The sequence below is a fragment of the Sorex araneus genome, chromosome 3 (genome assembly GCF_027595985.1).
Source record: "Sorex araneus isolate mSorAra2 chromosome 3, mSorAra2.pri, whole genome shotgun sequence".
NCBI classification, from domain to species: domain Eukaryota; kingdom Metazoa; phylum Chordata; class Mammalia; order Eulipotyphla; family Soricidae; genus Sorex; species Sorex araneus.
The window spans coordinates 77276618-77292841 of record NC_073304.1 but is presented as its reverse complement, the minus strand read 5'-3'; the positions used below and the strand labels follow the sequence as shown (position 1 = coordinate 77292841).

The 16224-nt window shown below is 37.0% G+C and overlaps 1 protein-coding gene across 1 annotated transcript; it reads left to right on the top strand.

Annotated features, from left to right (window-relative positions):
- Nucleotides 1-13820: 13820 nt before the first annotated feature.
- On the top strand, nt 13821-14789 carry LOC101538262 (olfactory receptor 4K3). Its single transcript, XM_004609728.2, has one exon. It carries the CDS (start codon nt 13821-13823, stop codon nt 14787-14789), a length of 969 nt encoding a protein of 322 aa, XP_004609785.1.
- Nucleotides 14790-16224: the final 1435 nt, after the last annotated feature.

Here is a 16224-nt window from a genome sequence, read left to right as displayed (position 1 = left end):
TGTCCTGAGTGATAGGTAGATGCCTGTATCAAAGAAAAAAATCAAAACAAGGAATAATTTTTTGAAGCAAGAATTACAATTCCTAGATTCTTATACAAGCTTTGTTTCCCCTATGAAAATGTATATTTAGGGGTCGGAGCTATAGGACACCAGGAAGGATGTTTGCCTTGCATGAGGCTAGTCTGGGTTCGATCCCAACACCCCATATGGGTCCCTGAGAACTGCCAGGAATGACCCCTGAGAGAAGAACCAGGAGTAACTCACCAGGTGTGGCCCAAAAAGCCAAAATATATATATATATATTTATTATTCTGTCCTGTTTCATTTGTTATGTAGATTTAAAAAATAAATTCTAGGATATTATAGATTATACAAAATGTCACTTAACACTAGGTGTTAAGATAACATTTATGGTACTAATATAACATTTTTAACAGATATACTTATCTACATATTTGTCTATCCATTTCTCTCTATATAAAATCCTAAACATATGAACTAACATTAAGTAAGCACTTAATCATGATGGTGTGATAAACACCAACACGATAATTTAATTTGGATCATTTGAAGGAATAAATCGAATTAATTCACTCAGCAAGTATATATTTAGGATATCCTCCCCATAAAAATTGTATTATATCAAGTATATATACTGGCAAGCTACCCATGGCATTTTTGATATGCCAAAAAAACAGTAACAACAAGTCTCACAATAGAGACATTACTGGTGCTCCCTCAAGCAAATAGATGAGCAATGGGATGACAGTGATACAGTGATATATGCATATATATATATATATATATATATATATATAGAGAGAGAGAGAGAGAGAGAGAGGGAGAGAGACTCCTAAAGAACATTTTAGAGCAGCTACAGTGAACAATCGCAAAACTAGTGAAGCCTCAGTAAAAATTTAAACACATTTTCAGGTAAAAGTTCTCTGACTAAAACATCAGAAACAGATAAAAATTAGTTTTGCTGGCATTTTTTCCAGGGAAGAGTACTGATTTAAAATCAAGTTTAGCAAAATATAACCATCCAGCCAAGGAAAGACATTTAGTTTTTCATTTTTCTATTGTTAAAATGAGTCTATACCTCTAACAAACATTTCTATCACTTAAAACTTTAGCTTTGTCTTTCAAAGAATATTACACATTACTTTTGTGAGAAATAAATTTCTTTAGTTCCATTTGAATTCTCACTTCAACATTATGTATGCCATTTTATTACTCTCAGTTATGAAAAAGGGATTAGGAAATTAAATGAATAGAAATAATTGTAAAACACCTTTGCTTACCAGATCTAGATCTATAAGTAAATCAGAGTTTTAGAATATTCAGACTTCTAAGAAGCCTCTGGCGAAGAGCATTGAAGAGATAATTTTAAATATAAATAAATGACCTAGGTGAATCATTAGTTGCCTAGCAGCTGTAGATAAAATGGATGTTATGGGGACCTGGGAATTGACCAAGAAAACATCTTGCAATGGGATTTATTAAATAACAAAGAAGGTACTATTTGCTTTACAAGATATTTCAAGAGACTTATGGGATTTTTACAATGATTGTTTAACCTGGACCTGAGAGATTTGGGGAATTAAAATTGGGAAAGCCATCATCCAAGAAACAGTAGGAAATACCCAATCAGTAAATTTTAATAAGCACTCTTGGTTGTAAAACTCTATTCCAGAGGTGGTAAAAAATAAAATCCAAAAAGCTTTGACTCGTTTTCATATTTTGTTTTGGGTTTTTCTATTTGTTTGGGGATTTTGTTTTGTTTTTTATTTGGGGGCCACATCCAGCTTGTGATCAAGGTTCACTCCTGATTGCATTCTAGGATCACTCCTGGTGGGCTCAGGGGACCATGCAGGGTACCAGAGATCAAACCCAGGTTGGCCACATGCAAAGCAAATGCCCTGACTACTGTACTATTACTTCAGCCCATCAACTTTTAAATAATTTATTGTGTAGCAGTGTAAACTTCAAACTTTATATTCCATTATTACATGAGGGCCAGTCTTTTGAGACAGGGTGGTGACAGATCAGAAAGTTTTATAGATGGGGGCTGGAGAGATAGCACAGCGGGTAGGGCGTTTGATTTGCACGCGGCCGACCTGGGTTCAAATCCCAGCATCCCATATGGTCCCCTGAGCACGGCCAGGGGTAATTCCTGAGTGCAGAGCCAGGAGTAACCCCTGTGCATCACCGGGTGAATTTAAAACTTGATTTTAAATCAGTACCCAAAAAGCCAAAAAAAAGAAAGTTTTATAGAAATATAACTCTCAGGTGATATTATGTGGTATTTGCAAAACCTGGCAGCTAAAGATCAATACTAGAGAAAAACAACTGTCCCTAGTCTCCCATTGCCCTCCATTCCTGTCTTCTCCTGTCTCTCCCACTCATCTCTCCATGCTCCATCTCACAGCCTGGACTCTCTCTCTTCTCTCAGGATTCTGACTCTGACTCTGATCTCTGGATTCTGACTCTGACTGCTTCTTTCCTTCCTAGCCCCTCATCCCTTGATCCCAGCTCTCTAGATTCTGCTTCTTCTTCACTAGTCTCTCCACCCTTACTTGTCTCTCTGGACCCAAGCTATACCCAGCAAAATCAATATAAGAAAGCCCTTCCTTTTCAATTTCCTTGATGGTGATAGATCTGTTCGGGTATTCCAGGTCTTCTTGGTTCAGCCTTGGGAAGCTATAGGAATCTAGGAATTTATCCATTTCCTCAAGGTTTTCATATTTGATGGCATAAAGAGTCTCAAAGTAATCTCTGAGGATCCATTGAATTTTTGTAGATCCTGTTGTAATGTCCCCTGATTCAGTTTATTAGGGTTTTCTCTCTCCCTTTTTTGTGAGTTTTGCTAGAGGCTTATTGATCTTGTATATTTTCTCAAAGAACCAGCTTTTGGTTTCATTGATCTTTCGGATTATTTTTTGGGTTTCCATCTCATTAATTTCTGCTCTGAGTTTTATTATTTCCTTCCTCCTGTTCAATTTGGTCTCCTTTTGTTGGTCATTCTCCAAGCTCTTATGCTCCACATCTCTAGTCATCAGGGAGAGGCAAATCAAAACAACAATAATATATCATCTCACACCACAGAGACTGGCACACATTCAAAAGAACAAAAGCAACCAGTCTTGGCATGGATGTGGGGAAAAAGGGACGCTCTTTCACTGTTGGTGGGAATGCCAACTGGTCCAGCCTTTCTGAAAAAAAAAAATATGGACAGTCCTTCAAAAACTATAAATTGAGCTTCTATATGACCCCACAATACCACTTCTGGGAATATATCCCAAGGATGCAAAAAAAGCACAGTAGAAATGACATCTGTACCTATATGCTCATTGCAGCACTGTTCACAATAGCCAAAATCTGGAAACAACCCGAGTACTCTAGAACAAATGACTGGTTAAAAAAACTTTGGTGCATCAACACAATAGAATACTATGCAGCTGTTAGGAGAGATGAAGTCATGAAATTTGCTTATAAATGGATAGACATGGAGAGTATCATGCTAAGTAAAATGAGTCAGAAAGAGAGGGACAGATATAGAAGGACTGCACTCATTTGTGGAGCATAGAATAACATCACATGAGGCTGACACCCAAGGAAGTAGATACAAGAGTAGGAGGATTGCCTCATAGCTGGAAGTCTGCTTCATGAGTAGAGGGGAGAAGGCAGATGGAATAGAGAAGGGATCACTAAGAAAATGATGGCTGGAGGAATGAGTCAGGATGGGAGATGTGTGCCAAAAGTAGATAATGAACCAAACATGATGACCTCTCAATGTCTGTGTTGCAAGCCATAATGCCCAAACACAGGGAGAGAGTATGGGGAATATTGTCTTCCATGGAGGCAGTGGGAGGGTAGGGAAGGGTCGGTATACCGGGGGTATTGATGGTGGGCAATGTGCACTGGTGGAGGGATGGGTGTTTGAGTGATTGTAACCCAAACATGAAAGCTTGTAACTATCTCACAGTGGGATTGTAGATGCATGTTGAAATTTAGACAATGGCCCTATACGTTTTATCTACACTATACTTTATCCACTTGCTAAAATGAACACAGCTTATTTCTATGTGTTGGCCATTGTGAATAATATCACAAAGAACATAAAAATTCACATACCTCTTTGAAAACCTGGCTTCAGTTATTTTGGATATAAAATCACAAGTGGGAGGGCCTGGAGCAATAGCTCAGCGGGTAGGGCGTTTGCCTTGCACGCGGCCGACCCGGGTTTGAATCCCAGCATCCCATATGGTCCCCTGAGCACTGCCAGGAGTAATTCCTGAGTGAAGAGCTAGGAATAACCCCTGTGCATCACCGGGTGTGACCAAAAAAAGCAAAAAAAATAATAATAATAATAATTAAAATAAAAATTAAAAAAATCACAAGTGGGATGACTAAATATGATATTTGTTTTTAATTCTAGAAAAATTTTATTCTGTTTTCCATAGGAAATGTACTAATATACTCTCAGCAACAGTACACCAGAGTTCCCTCTTCTCCCCTTTACCAACACATATCTCCTTGTGGAGGAAGTGAGTGTTCTTGATAGGGTAGGATCCCAGCATGGAGGACAACAGAAATGTGCTAACAATGGCTTGAGTGTTGAATATCACAGACTTAGAATCCTGAGAAGAGGATAAAAAACCAGCAACCTAGTATATTCCCAATGTATCTGAAGCCTTCCATATCACCCACAATCTTCTTGCAAATGCAGACTCAGTCAGTGCCTTTGGGAGATAATAGAGTGGTAAAATATCAAATTAGGTTCAGTGATATATTCTGTGGTAAATCTCTTGCTTACCAAGAGTGAGGCTCTGGGTTCATCCCTGGAACCACAAAAGTATTTTTAAAAATTGAAAATAAAATTAAGTCACAGCGCCACCTGCTGGAAAAGTTAAAGTTGTTCAAATCTCTGTGTGTGTGTGTGTGTGTGTGTGTGTGTGTGTGTGTGTGTGTGTGTGTGTGTGTGTGTGTGTGTGTGTAGGAGAGTGGGTATTTAAAGTAGCAAAATGGGCAAATAGAAAATATATTGCTTTGGAACTCAAGGAACTACAACAACTCTGCGGAACAACTCTCCAAAACCCCATCTCAAAGACATGGAAGCTTGTTTATTACTATCAGATAGACAATTTTAAAATGTTATAAGAAACTTAAATAGGTAGAAGAAAACTCAGAAAGGCACATCAAAGTGATAGTGATACAAGAGAACTCAGAGAATCTTGTCAGAGATATATAGCAAAACAGAAGAACAAATTGAGTGTGTGCTTTGCATTTAAGAAGCCTGAGTTTATTCTCTACATCCCCCTTTCCCTAAGCACCTCTAGGAGGAACCCCCTAGCACAGAGCCAGGATCAGCCTCTCCTCAACCACCAGGTATAATGCATACACACACACACACACACACAAAACAAACAAAAATGATAGAAATTGAAACTTTAAGTTTCAAGAAACTTTAAGAAAGTAACAGGGTTTTAGGATGTGAGATCAAAAAATGGTATCAGAGAGCATTAGATCAACTAGATCAAAGGAAGGTACAAATCAGTGAATTCAAGATATTCATTTAAGTTTTAATATAAATGTGGACTTGAAATGAAGAGATAGAAACTGGTACTCCAAGTTAATAGAAAAATGTAAAGGCTAGAAACACTATCTTTAAGTCAGATAAAATAGACTTTTAAGCAAAAATAATAACATGAATGGACTAGAGCGATAGCACAGCAGGTAGGATGTTTGCCTTGCACAAGGCTGAATGGGGTTTGATTCCTCCATCCCTCTTCTTGGAGAGCCCAGCAAGCTACCTGTGGCATATTCAATATGCCAAAAACAGTAACAACAAGTCTCACAATGGAGACGTTACTGGTGCCACTCAAGCAAATCGATGAACAATGGGATGACAGTACTACAATAACATGAAAGAAGTGCATGCATTGTATAGAATTAAAGGAAGCAATACAATGATGATATATAAGTATGTTTATTTATTAGCAGTCATGACTAGGCATTTACAGTAACATAGAATAGAATAGTGGTATATTTGAGTCTCTTGCCCGCACGCCTGGCTATCTTCCCCGGGACCCCGCGGAGGGATGGGCTCCAGCTTCCCTCCCCACCCCGAGCAGAGCTCCCGGTGGCCGAAGACCACCGAAACCTAGCCACATCCATACTCGAGGCCCCTCTCCACACGTTCAGACAGGCCTCATGCATGAAGGTGCCAGCAGAGGAACCCAGGTGTGTGTAATTCTATCAACATCCAGAGACTTATAAGCAAGCTTCCAGAAGCACGCGGCCGCAAAGCAGCCCCACGATATCTTAGAACTTACTTCTCCCTCTGGGAGAAAGTAGCAAGCTACTGAGAGTTTCCTGCCCACATGGGACAGCCTAGCAAGTTTCCCATAGTGTACTCACATGCTAAAGCCAATAACAAGTCAGATCTCATTCCCCTGACCCTGAAAGAGCCTCCAATGCGACACCGTTAGGAAGACCTAATGGAGAGAGCTTCTAAAATCTCAGGGATAGGACGAATGGAGAAGTTACTGAGCTTGCTCGAGAAATTGACGAGCAATGGGATTTCATGATCATGATTGTGATATTTTAATATCATCATTACAGCGACAGATAACGAAGACAAAGCTCAACAAGGAAATGTGGTTTGTCTTTCCCCAACAATTATACCGCAAAGCAATAGCAATAAAAATAGTTTGGGGGCTGGAGCAATAGTACAGCGGGTAGGGCGTTTACCTTGCATGCAGCAGACCCAGGTTCAATTCCCAGCATCCCATATGGTCTCCTGAGCACTGTCAGGGGTAATTCCTGAGTCAGAGCCAGAAATGATCCCTGTGTATCGCCAGGTGTGACCCAAAAAGCAAAAAAGAAAAAACCATTCTGGTAATGAAATAGAGCTCAGATTCTTGGCTCATCTTTGACAAAGGAGCAAAGAGTATGAAATGGAGCAAGAAAAACCTCTTCAACAAATGGGGCTGGGAAAACTGGAAGTAACGTGTAAAATAACTCAGGCCCCTATCTCTCACCATGCACAAAGTCAGTTCAAATTGGATTAAAGACTTTGATAATAAAACCTTCATACATATATTACACTGAGAAAACAGCTAGAATCATTTATGACAATGAACCTAGAGGCATCGTCAGTGGTCCAATGCCATTGGCCAAGTAAATAGAAACAGTGATAAACGAATGGGACTACATCAAATTTTGAAGCTCCTGCACTGCAAGAGAAATGATGACCAGAATAAAAAATGACACTCCACAGACTTGGTAAAAATGTTTGCCCAACACTCATTTGACAAACAGTTAATATACAAGACATACTTGTAAAACAACTAAAAAAACTATCAAAAGGTGGGAGAAGAGTTGATCATGAACTTCCTCACATAAAGCATGCAGATGGCAAATAATTATCTAAAACATACTTTGCATCACTTATTATAAGGGAAATGGAAATCAAAACATATTGCATCACACCAGTGAGATTGGCACACATAAAAAGTATCAATTTTTATAGTACTGAGTTATTGTTTTACAGTTGTAGTGCAACTGCTATGACAAGATCCTCCACTTGTACCTTCCAGCCTTTTAAACTCAGTTCTCAGTTCCATAGATGATGTCTCAGAGTTTGCTTCCATTTAGAATGATCTAATCCCACACTTTGTTGCTTTATACCTTATACATAAATGAGCATAGACCTCCGGTATTTTTTTTAATTTTCTGACTTATTTTACCCAACCTGCCACCCTTTCAAAGTCATCCAAGTCGAAACAAGTCAAAATTTTTCATCTTTCCTCATAGTTGAGTAATATTCTATTGTGTTTATATACCATCTTGTTTTCATCCATTGATCTGTTACTGTGTTGCTTCCAGATCTTGGTATCTTGGCTATTGTAAATAATGCTGCAATGAACAAAACTCTGTGTATGTCCTTTGGGAACAATGTTTTTGTGTTCCTGGGGTAGACCCCCAGCAATGGAATAGCTGGGTCACAGGGAAACTCTATTCACAAAAAAATAAAGGATTTCTAAACTCCATTCATTTTACTTCTCTGGACATTTAAGTCTATTTCCAAAATTTTTTGTTTCTTTCTTTAAATTCTTTGTAAAACTAATCATTAACATCAAACTGTATGATTTTTGCATCTTTATATTATATTTTAATGCCCTCTATAACTAACTCTCTCCCACTGCTTTACTTGTAAAAATATTTTCTTGCATTTTTCTATGTGTTTGCATGCCATTTTTCCAAAAGAATTTTATGATCAGCTTATCTCCATCAGAAGACTGATGTTATTTGTAGTAATATTGCATTAAACTTATAAATTAATTTCAGAAAATATGCATTTTTATGATTTTTCTTCTTAATTATGTTTCTTCAGGAATGTGATGTGTTGACGTGTCTATTGCTCAAGTCTATTCTTGTGCATTATAAATCAAATATATATTCATATATTTTTGTATCCTTTTTTATTCTTTTTCTGTATGTATGACATGTATTGGCTTTTACATTATTATAGAACCAAGTTTCTAAATTCTATTTTTGTAATAATTTTTTGTTTAATCTTTCAGGCTAACTAATGTATAACAAACTAACCTACAAACACATACAAATTTTCCTTTCCAATTTTATGCTAATGCATCCTGTTAAGTAGTTAATTGATTACTTAATGCCACGCATATATGTAAAATAATAAGTAGCACTCTATCACTGTCATCCCATTGTTCATCAACTTGCTCGAGCAGGCACCAGTATCATCTCCATTGTGAGACTTGTTTTTACTGTTTTTGGCATATTGAATATGCCACGGGTAGCTAAAAAATTATTTTCAAAATTGAAAATAATGTAGTCCTCAAAATGCTTTTATATTTTATCATTCTGAAAAAACACAAAGATATTTTAGTATAAACTAAAATCAATGAGCAACAGGATGACAGTGATACAGTGAATATCACTTAGAAATTTTGAAGAAGTCATAATCTTAAAAAGACAAGGACGAGATATACAAATATTGTCAAGAGTAAAAACAGCCCCCAGAACCCAATGAAAAATCCAGGTACACGGGACCAGTGACTGAAACTCCAGGCCTCAAGGAATCAGGGATGGGTTGCTCCTTCCTATCTCCCTGCCCCTTCAGGTTCCTGGCTGTCACACCCACAAACTGCTTCCAGGTTCCATTTAAGTGCATTAACAGCCATGATCCAGAGAATCGCAAATGAATCTCTGAACCAATCATCTCATTGCAGAGATGTTTCCAGACCCCAATTATTAAAAAATTTAGAATTCCAGGAGCACACATCTTGTGCTATTCATAACAAGCAATACAAATTATCTAGCATCGGCCTGTAGGGCAGGCTTGAGTGTTAGTGGGAAAATTCGAAATAATAATGGTGGGAAAGTGTAATGGTGGTGGGATTGGTGTTGAAATATTTACTATAATCAATTACTGTGAATCACTTTATGGAAAATAAAATTATTTAAAAAGAGTAAAAACAGACCTAATCTGGAGGGAAATAACACATCCTCCTTTTAGACCTTCTGGTTGTCATTCAGTTAAATAATAACCAGAAATTTAAAGTGCTCTGAAGTGAGTAATAAATTGTGCTACTGTTAGGATCGAGATCACCCCTCAGTATTCAGAGAGACAAAGAGTCCAGCAGGATTGCAAAACACACACCAAGTCTTTATTATTCCAGTTAGCTGGGGCCAAGCTATCCTGCCGAAGCAGGAGGTCAGAGTTCGACCCCGAGGACTTCCAGCCAAGGATTTATATAGCCATCCTGGACACACAGGACTCAGGAGTAGGCACAGAGATAAACAATTCCAAAGGCAGACATAACTTCAAACATTTCATAAATGAAAAAAGCATACAGGAACAATATATCAACAAAACATTCCCAATTAGAAAGACATTCCCAATTCCCATATATCAATAAAGCAAGGCATTCCCATACATCAAGAAAGCATCTTATCTGTTAGGCACTTATAAGTTAGACACAGGATACAAGACACAGGTGTATCAGCTCCTGACTCTCTAGCTCCATGATTGTATAAACCCCAGGTAGCTCTTTCAGCCCATTAATTCAGTCATATATCCTTCCTGGCCAGAGCTGCACCCCCTACAATCATTACGACCAGGGTGAGAAGAGATGAGCTAACTGCTTCTCACATTCCCCCCTTTTCTATGATCATACTAAGGAATCTTCTGCTTCTCACACTACTATATCAATAAGCAAATAAGGGAAGTAGCTAAGGGTAATATAAGTAGATTAATACAGGGAACAAATGATGGAAAATATACTAAAAATAGTTTTAAAACTCCAGAGGAATAAAAATATATAAATTGTGCCATAAGTAATAAATAACCTCAGCCCCTCAGAATAACATCTTGAAGAGACAATATGGAAAGTGTACTTTCATTCACATCAAGATAAACATAATAAATTGGGAAATTACCTGCTAATTAAGTACCAGCTAACAGGTGCTATCTGAAGTGCTTATTGACATAGTAGCACAATTTATTATTCACTACAAAGCACTGAATTTGTTTTATATCCATCTCTCATTACGAGAGGAAGTTGAGATAGTTTAATAACGTTGTGATGAATTCTCAGGCAGTGTAATAAAATCTTACATGTGCTGTGAATTCAGTTCTCCATATCTGATATCCAAGTCTATTTGTATGAACAGGATATAATGTAGTTTTATTAATTTATTTATTTTAAATTTATTAGGACACAAAAACAGCAATGCATATATTTCTGAACTGAATAGTAAGAGAGAAACTATAGATTTTATTTGAGTGGCTTTATCCATCAGTACTCAGGGCCAATGTCGACCTTGGTGCTGAGCTTGATGTTCAAGAGTAATTTTCCCCAGGGTCTGGAGCAATTGTAAAGCAGGTAGGGCACTTGCTTTGCACGCAGCTGACCCCAATTTAATCCCCAGCATCTCATAGTCTCCCAAGCCCGCCAGGATTGATCACTAAGTGCAGAGCTAGGAGTAAGCCCTGAGCACCACGGGTTATGGTCCCCAAACCAAAAACGAATAACTCTCTTCTATACTTGGGGACCATGCTATGGTGGGGATCAAACCCCCACCACTTACTTGCAGTCTTTGGGCCATCCCCATGATCCCAACAGAAAAATATTTCCAAATGAATTTTATTTTTATTCATTTCGATGTTTGCAAACACATTTAAAATGTTATCACATAGCAATACCTATGTACTTATAAATATATAATAGTATTCTTCATTTTATTTTTCCTTTCTTCCCCTAGTTTTTAATTATTCAAGTGAATATTATAAAACCTAAAGTTTCAATTATTCATTAACTCTACTATGTACAGTCTAATTTCTTCTCCAAATGGGGAAACATGAGGTTTATCCTCATTTGTTAGTGGTAGAACTCAGAGACATTTATAACCTCATATATGCAATTTTCTCACAAGTGAAAAAAATCAATGCTATTTTCTTATGGTTTCTACAGCTAGAGATGAAGTTTCCTGTATCTCACACTATCATATCCATACCATGTACAGAAAGCACTTAAGAATAGTTGCAATGTTTCGTGATCTGTCATTAACTCTATTCAAATAAACTTGCATGTTTTAATTACTCCCATTGCAGTTTGAATATCTGTTTATTCCCCTACCAGCCGATGGTCTTTTTCTGCCATGTAATGCGCTTAATCTCTTCATACCAGTATAGACACTATAAATACAGATTCCAAAGAATGCAAGCTGGACCCCCTTTATCCAAAAATTAAGTTTAGATTTTATATGAGCAGTTGTCCAAATTTTCAGGTACTAGATGTTAAGTAATGTGGAAAATAGAACCTAAAATCATATCACTCAAACCTGCTCACAGAATCAGAAGCACCAGAGGATTCAGTAAACTATCCAACTTCTCTCACCTAAGACAGGATTTGAGATCACTGTTCCTGCTACATCTATTTAAGCAAGAGCTCTGCTGGAGATATCAATTTTAATACCAGGTACGTGGGGACAGAAACAAAAATGAAACTTTCTGCAAAGGGAACAGAGATGACTCAGTCAGGGCACATGCCTTTTGCGCACCAACCCAAGTTCAGTTCCCCCTAATGCATGCACCCCAGCACTTCCAGGACCCAGAACTTCAGGTCAAGCAGTGCTGTAGGGATGGACGCTCCTTTGAGGTTTTTGTTTTTGTTTTTGTTTTATTGAATCACTGTGAGATAGTTACAAGCTTTCACGTTTGGTTTACAATCACACAATGATCCCTCGAGTTGTTGATCCTGTCTGAGTATCGCAGGGAGTGGCTCCCGGGAACCCAGAGCCATGCTTGGGAGCTCTTTGCTCCACCATAGCTTCTAGACTATATAGATAAAAGGACAGTGTATAGTTTTTTAAAACAAAAAAGAAGAGAGAAGAAAGATAAATGTGTAAATTAAGTGTGGTCCTAAAAAGTTTAGACTATACATTTGCAGCAGAATTTTGAGAAAAGAAAGTCAGCATAAGAAGCAGAGGAAAGAAAAGCTTGGTTTCATGATAAGAAACAAGTTTATGTCATATGTTTTAGGTACGAGCTGGAGTAATAACACAGCGGGTAGGGTGTTTACCTTGCATGCAGCCAACCGGGTTCAATTCCTCCATCCCTCTCGGAGAGCCCGGCAAGCTACTGAGAGTATCCCACCCGCACAGCAGAGCCTGGCAAGCTCCCCATGGCATATTCATATGCCAAAAACAGTAACAACAAGTCTCACAATGGAGAAGTTATTGGTGCCTGCTCGAGCAAATCGATGAACAATGGGATGACAGTGATAGTGACAGTTTTAGGTACATGTGTTTTAGGTACACATAATTTCAATAGACTTCTGGTGAATTTTGTAAAGTTTTTCAAGCTCTCAGTGAGAGGTAGTTCCCAAAGAACCTAGTTTCAATTTTTGAGGAAAGTTATATTGCATAACTTCTAGATCCATCACCATCCTTTATCTCTATAAAAACACTTCTACTTGCTCAAGTAAACTTTGGAGATAAGAAGAGTTTTAGTTTAGAATTACTTTGGTAAATAAAATTCAGCAGTTAAAAATGTTCTTGGCTCCAGGCAGCAAAATATTTTAACAGTGTCTTTCCATTTAAATTAATTTTAGAAATGTGTGGCATTTTCTATCTCTAACATCATTTTGCCATTCTTTGAAAAACAATGCTTGTCTTTAGTAGTATAGAATAGGAGTCATTCACATCTGTGTAATTAAAATGAATAAGACACTAATTCACTTTTATTGTGATCAATCTCCTTAGAAAATGGAAACATTGTTTTGAAGGTTTTGTTTTCTTTGTAGCTAATGTCTCTCCCTTAAGTTCTCTTCTTGTATCTCACCACCTTTAATACAGAAAAAATTTTTCCCAATAACATATATAATATATATAATATATGTATGCACTAACAATCATTGAGAATTCTTAAACATTTACTCCAGTTTTTTCATCAGGATATTTTGAAAACGTTTACTCTTCAAAAGTTCTTGGCAATACTCTGTGAATATTTTTAACTATTTCACAAATAGCTATATTATTACTTAATTATATGAAGATTTGCATCTTACTTATAAGCAAGTTGCTAAGTCATAATAATATTGAATTGAATGAGTTAACATGCAGAAAGTCCTTGGGATAAATATTTAGCCACTATTAACAGAGAAATGATAATGTAACAGGAAACTATTCAGTGGTGGTAGGCTGCCACTGAAATGTTTTATTTAGAAATCACTTTAAATGTAACCACTCTTTTTCCTAGCTCTCTCATCTAGGACTTGGACTAAATGGCCTGGAACAATCAGTCAGTGGTAACAGAATTCATACTGCAGGGTCTCTCCAGTTCTTGGGAACTCCAAATTTTCTATTTCCTGTTTTTCTCTGTGGTCTATGCAGCTACAGTTCTGGGGAACCTCCTTATTATGCTCACCATTATGTCAGAGCCCCGCCTCCACACTCCCATGTACTTTCTGCTGGGGAATCTCTCCTTCATTGACATGTCTCTAGCCTCATTTGCCACCCCCAAAATGATTGCAGACTTCCTCAGCGAGCACAAAGCCATCTCCTTTGAAGGCTGCATTACCCAAATATTCTTCCTGCATCTCTTAGGGGGGGTTGAAATTGTGCTGCTCATATCCATGTCTTTTGATAGGTATGTTGCCATCTGTAAACCTCTACGTTACTTAACCATTATGAGTCAGAAAATGTGCATTGGACTTGTGACACTTTCCTGGATTGTTGGCATCTTCCATGCTATAAGTCAGTTAGCATTTACCGTGAATTTGCCCTTCTGTGGACCCAATAAAGTGGACAGCTTCTTTTGTGACCTCCCTTTGGTAATTAAGTTGGCATGTGTAGATACATACATTCTGGGGGTGTTCATGATCTCAACCAGTGGCTTGATTGCCCTGGTGTGCTTCATCCTCTTGGTGATATCTTACACCATCATCCTGGTGACAGTTAGACAACGTTCATCTGGTGGTTCCTCCAAAGCCCTCTCCACTTGCAGTGCCCACTTCACTGTTGTAACCCTTTTCTTTGGTCCGTGCATTTTCATTTATGTGTGGCCTTTCACAAATTTCCCAATAGACAAAGTGCTCTCAGTATTTTATACCATTTTCACTCCCCTCTTGAACCCAGTAATCTACACCCTTAGAAATAAAGATGTAAAGAATTCCATGAGGAAACTCAGTAGCCGTATATTTAAGTCAAGGAGGACTGACCATACACCTCCTAATTTTCCCATACTTAAATGAAATAGTTGTTCAGTATTTTAGCAGTTATTTCCCTCACTCAGTTTGTGATAGTGTTTCTATTGAGGGAAATAAATTCATTTATGGGAGAATAGTTTCTATATTAAGACTCAGCATTCACTGAGTTTTAGTCATATTAATTGTTTCTCATTAAGCAATATTTACTATGGAGCATTGTCAAACCTATGATTAACACTTTACTTTCATACACAATTTTTTTGAATATCAGCATTTCCCTAGCATTCTTACCATGAGATGCAAATTTTAAGAAAATGTCATTTCCCTCCAGTATCTTTTGTTTATTAAAAAGGGAACTACCACCAAAAAGTATAGTGCCCACTAAAGTAAATAATGGAATTTTCAATTGTTTACAAAGGTGTTCATGAATGAACTTATTTGAACTCACTATAGTTCAAAAATAACCCAAAAATGGAGAATTCTTGATAACTAAAAATTTGCTATTTAACATCTTTACAAGATATCCTTGAAAAGAACAGGAATTTGTACCTTAAATATCTTTTGTTTGTCCCTAGGTTTTCTAGAGTAAATTAAAAAATTTTTTAAATTAACAGCAAACTCCAAGAAAGTTCCTGTACATATATGTATATACTATTCAAAGAAACTTAAGAGATATGTACAACAATCCCATCCACAAACCCTTCTACAGAAGATGAAACTAAAACCCATAGACATAGTAGCTTTTTCAAGGTTATACCCATTAGAAGCATTCACCTACCAATATCGGTATTTACTTATTTTCTAATCAATAATAAGTTTGTTATTGCCATATGTTTATTGTGTCATATCTGCAGTCAAAAGCCATATTAAAAATAGTAAGTTTATAAAGGATGTGTGTTGTTTTCTCTCTGGTAAAATGCAGTATTGACTTAAAGAATCCATGAAACTGGCATTTCACTAGATTTGATAGAATTTATATCAAACATTTTAGAATACAGAAAATTAGAATATAGGAAATTTTTTAAATGATGAGACTGAGAACCAGAAAATAAAGTGGCTCTCCCAAAGTTATGCATCTGCATAACAGAGTCTAGCCTAGAAGATATTTCTTTCTCTCCAATTAACAGCTAGTCAAATAAGGGCTAAATAATATTTTAAAACATTTTAGTCATTATTACCCAGAGTTTCTCATGGGAGAAGTGCTTAATGTATAAAAGTGAAATACGATGACTTATTATAAATAATGATTCAATTGCATGACAATGTCAATGTTTGTGTAATATTATGTATAGTATTGTGATAACCTGGGCTTGTAGTAGACAAATGAAGATCGATGATAGGCTGTAGGTCAATTATTAATAAATAGATTACATAGAATAGTAAAAAGGTAAATTAACCAAAAAAATAAGTGGGTAAATGTGTGAGTAGGAGGTACAGATAAATGGTAAAATTGAGTCTGATGGACATACAGAAAATAAAT

Bases quoted from the DNA above. Each gene is read 5' to 3' on its own strand.
- LOC101538262 (XM_004609728.2), top strand. From the start codon at position 13,821: ATGGCCTGGAACAATCAGTCAGTGGTAACAGAATTCATACTGCAGGGT.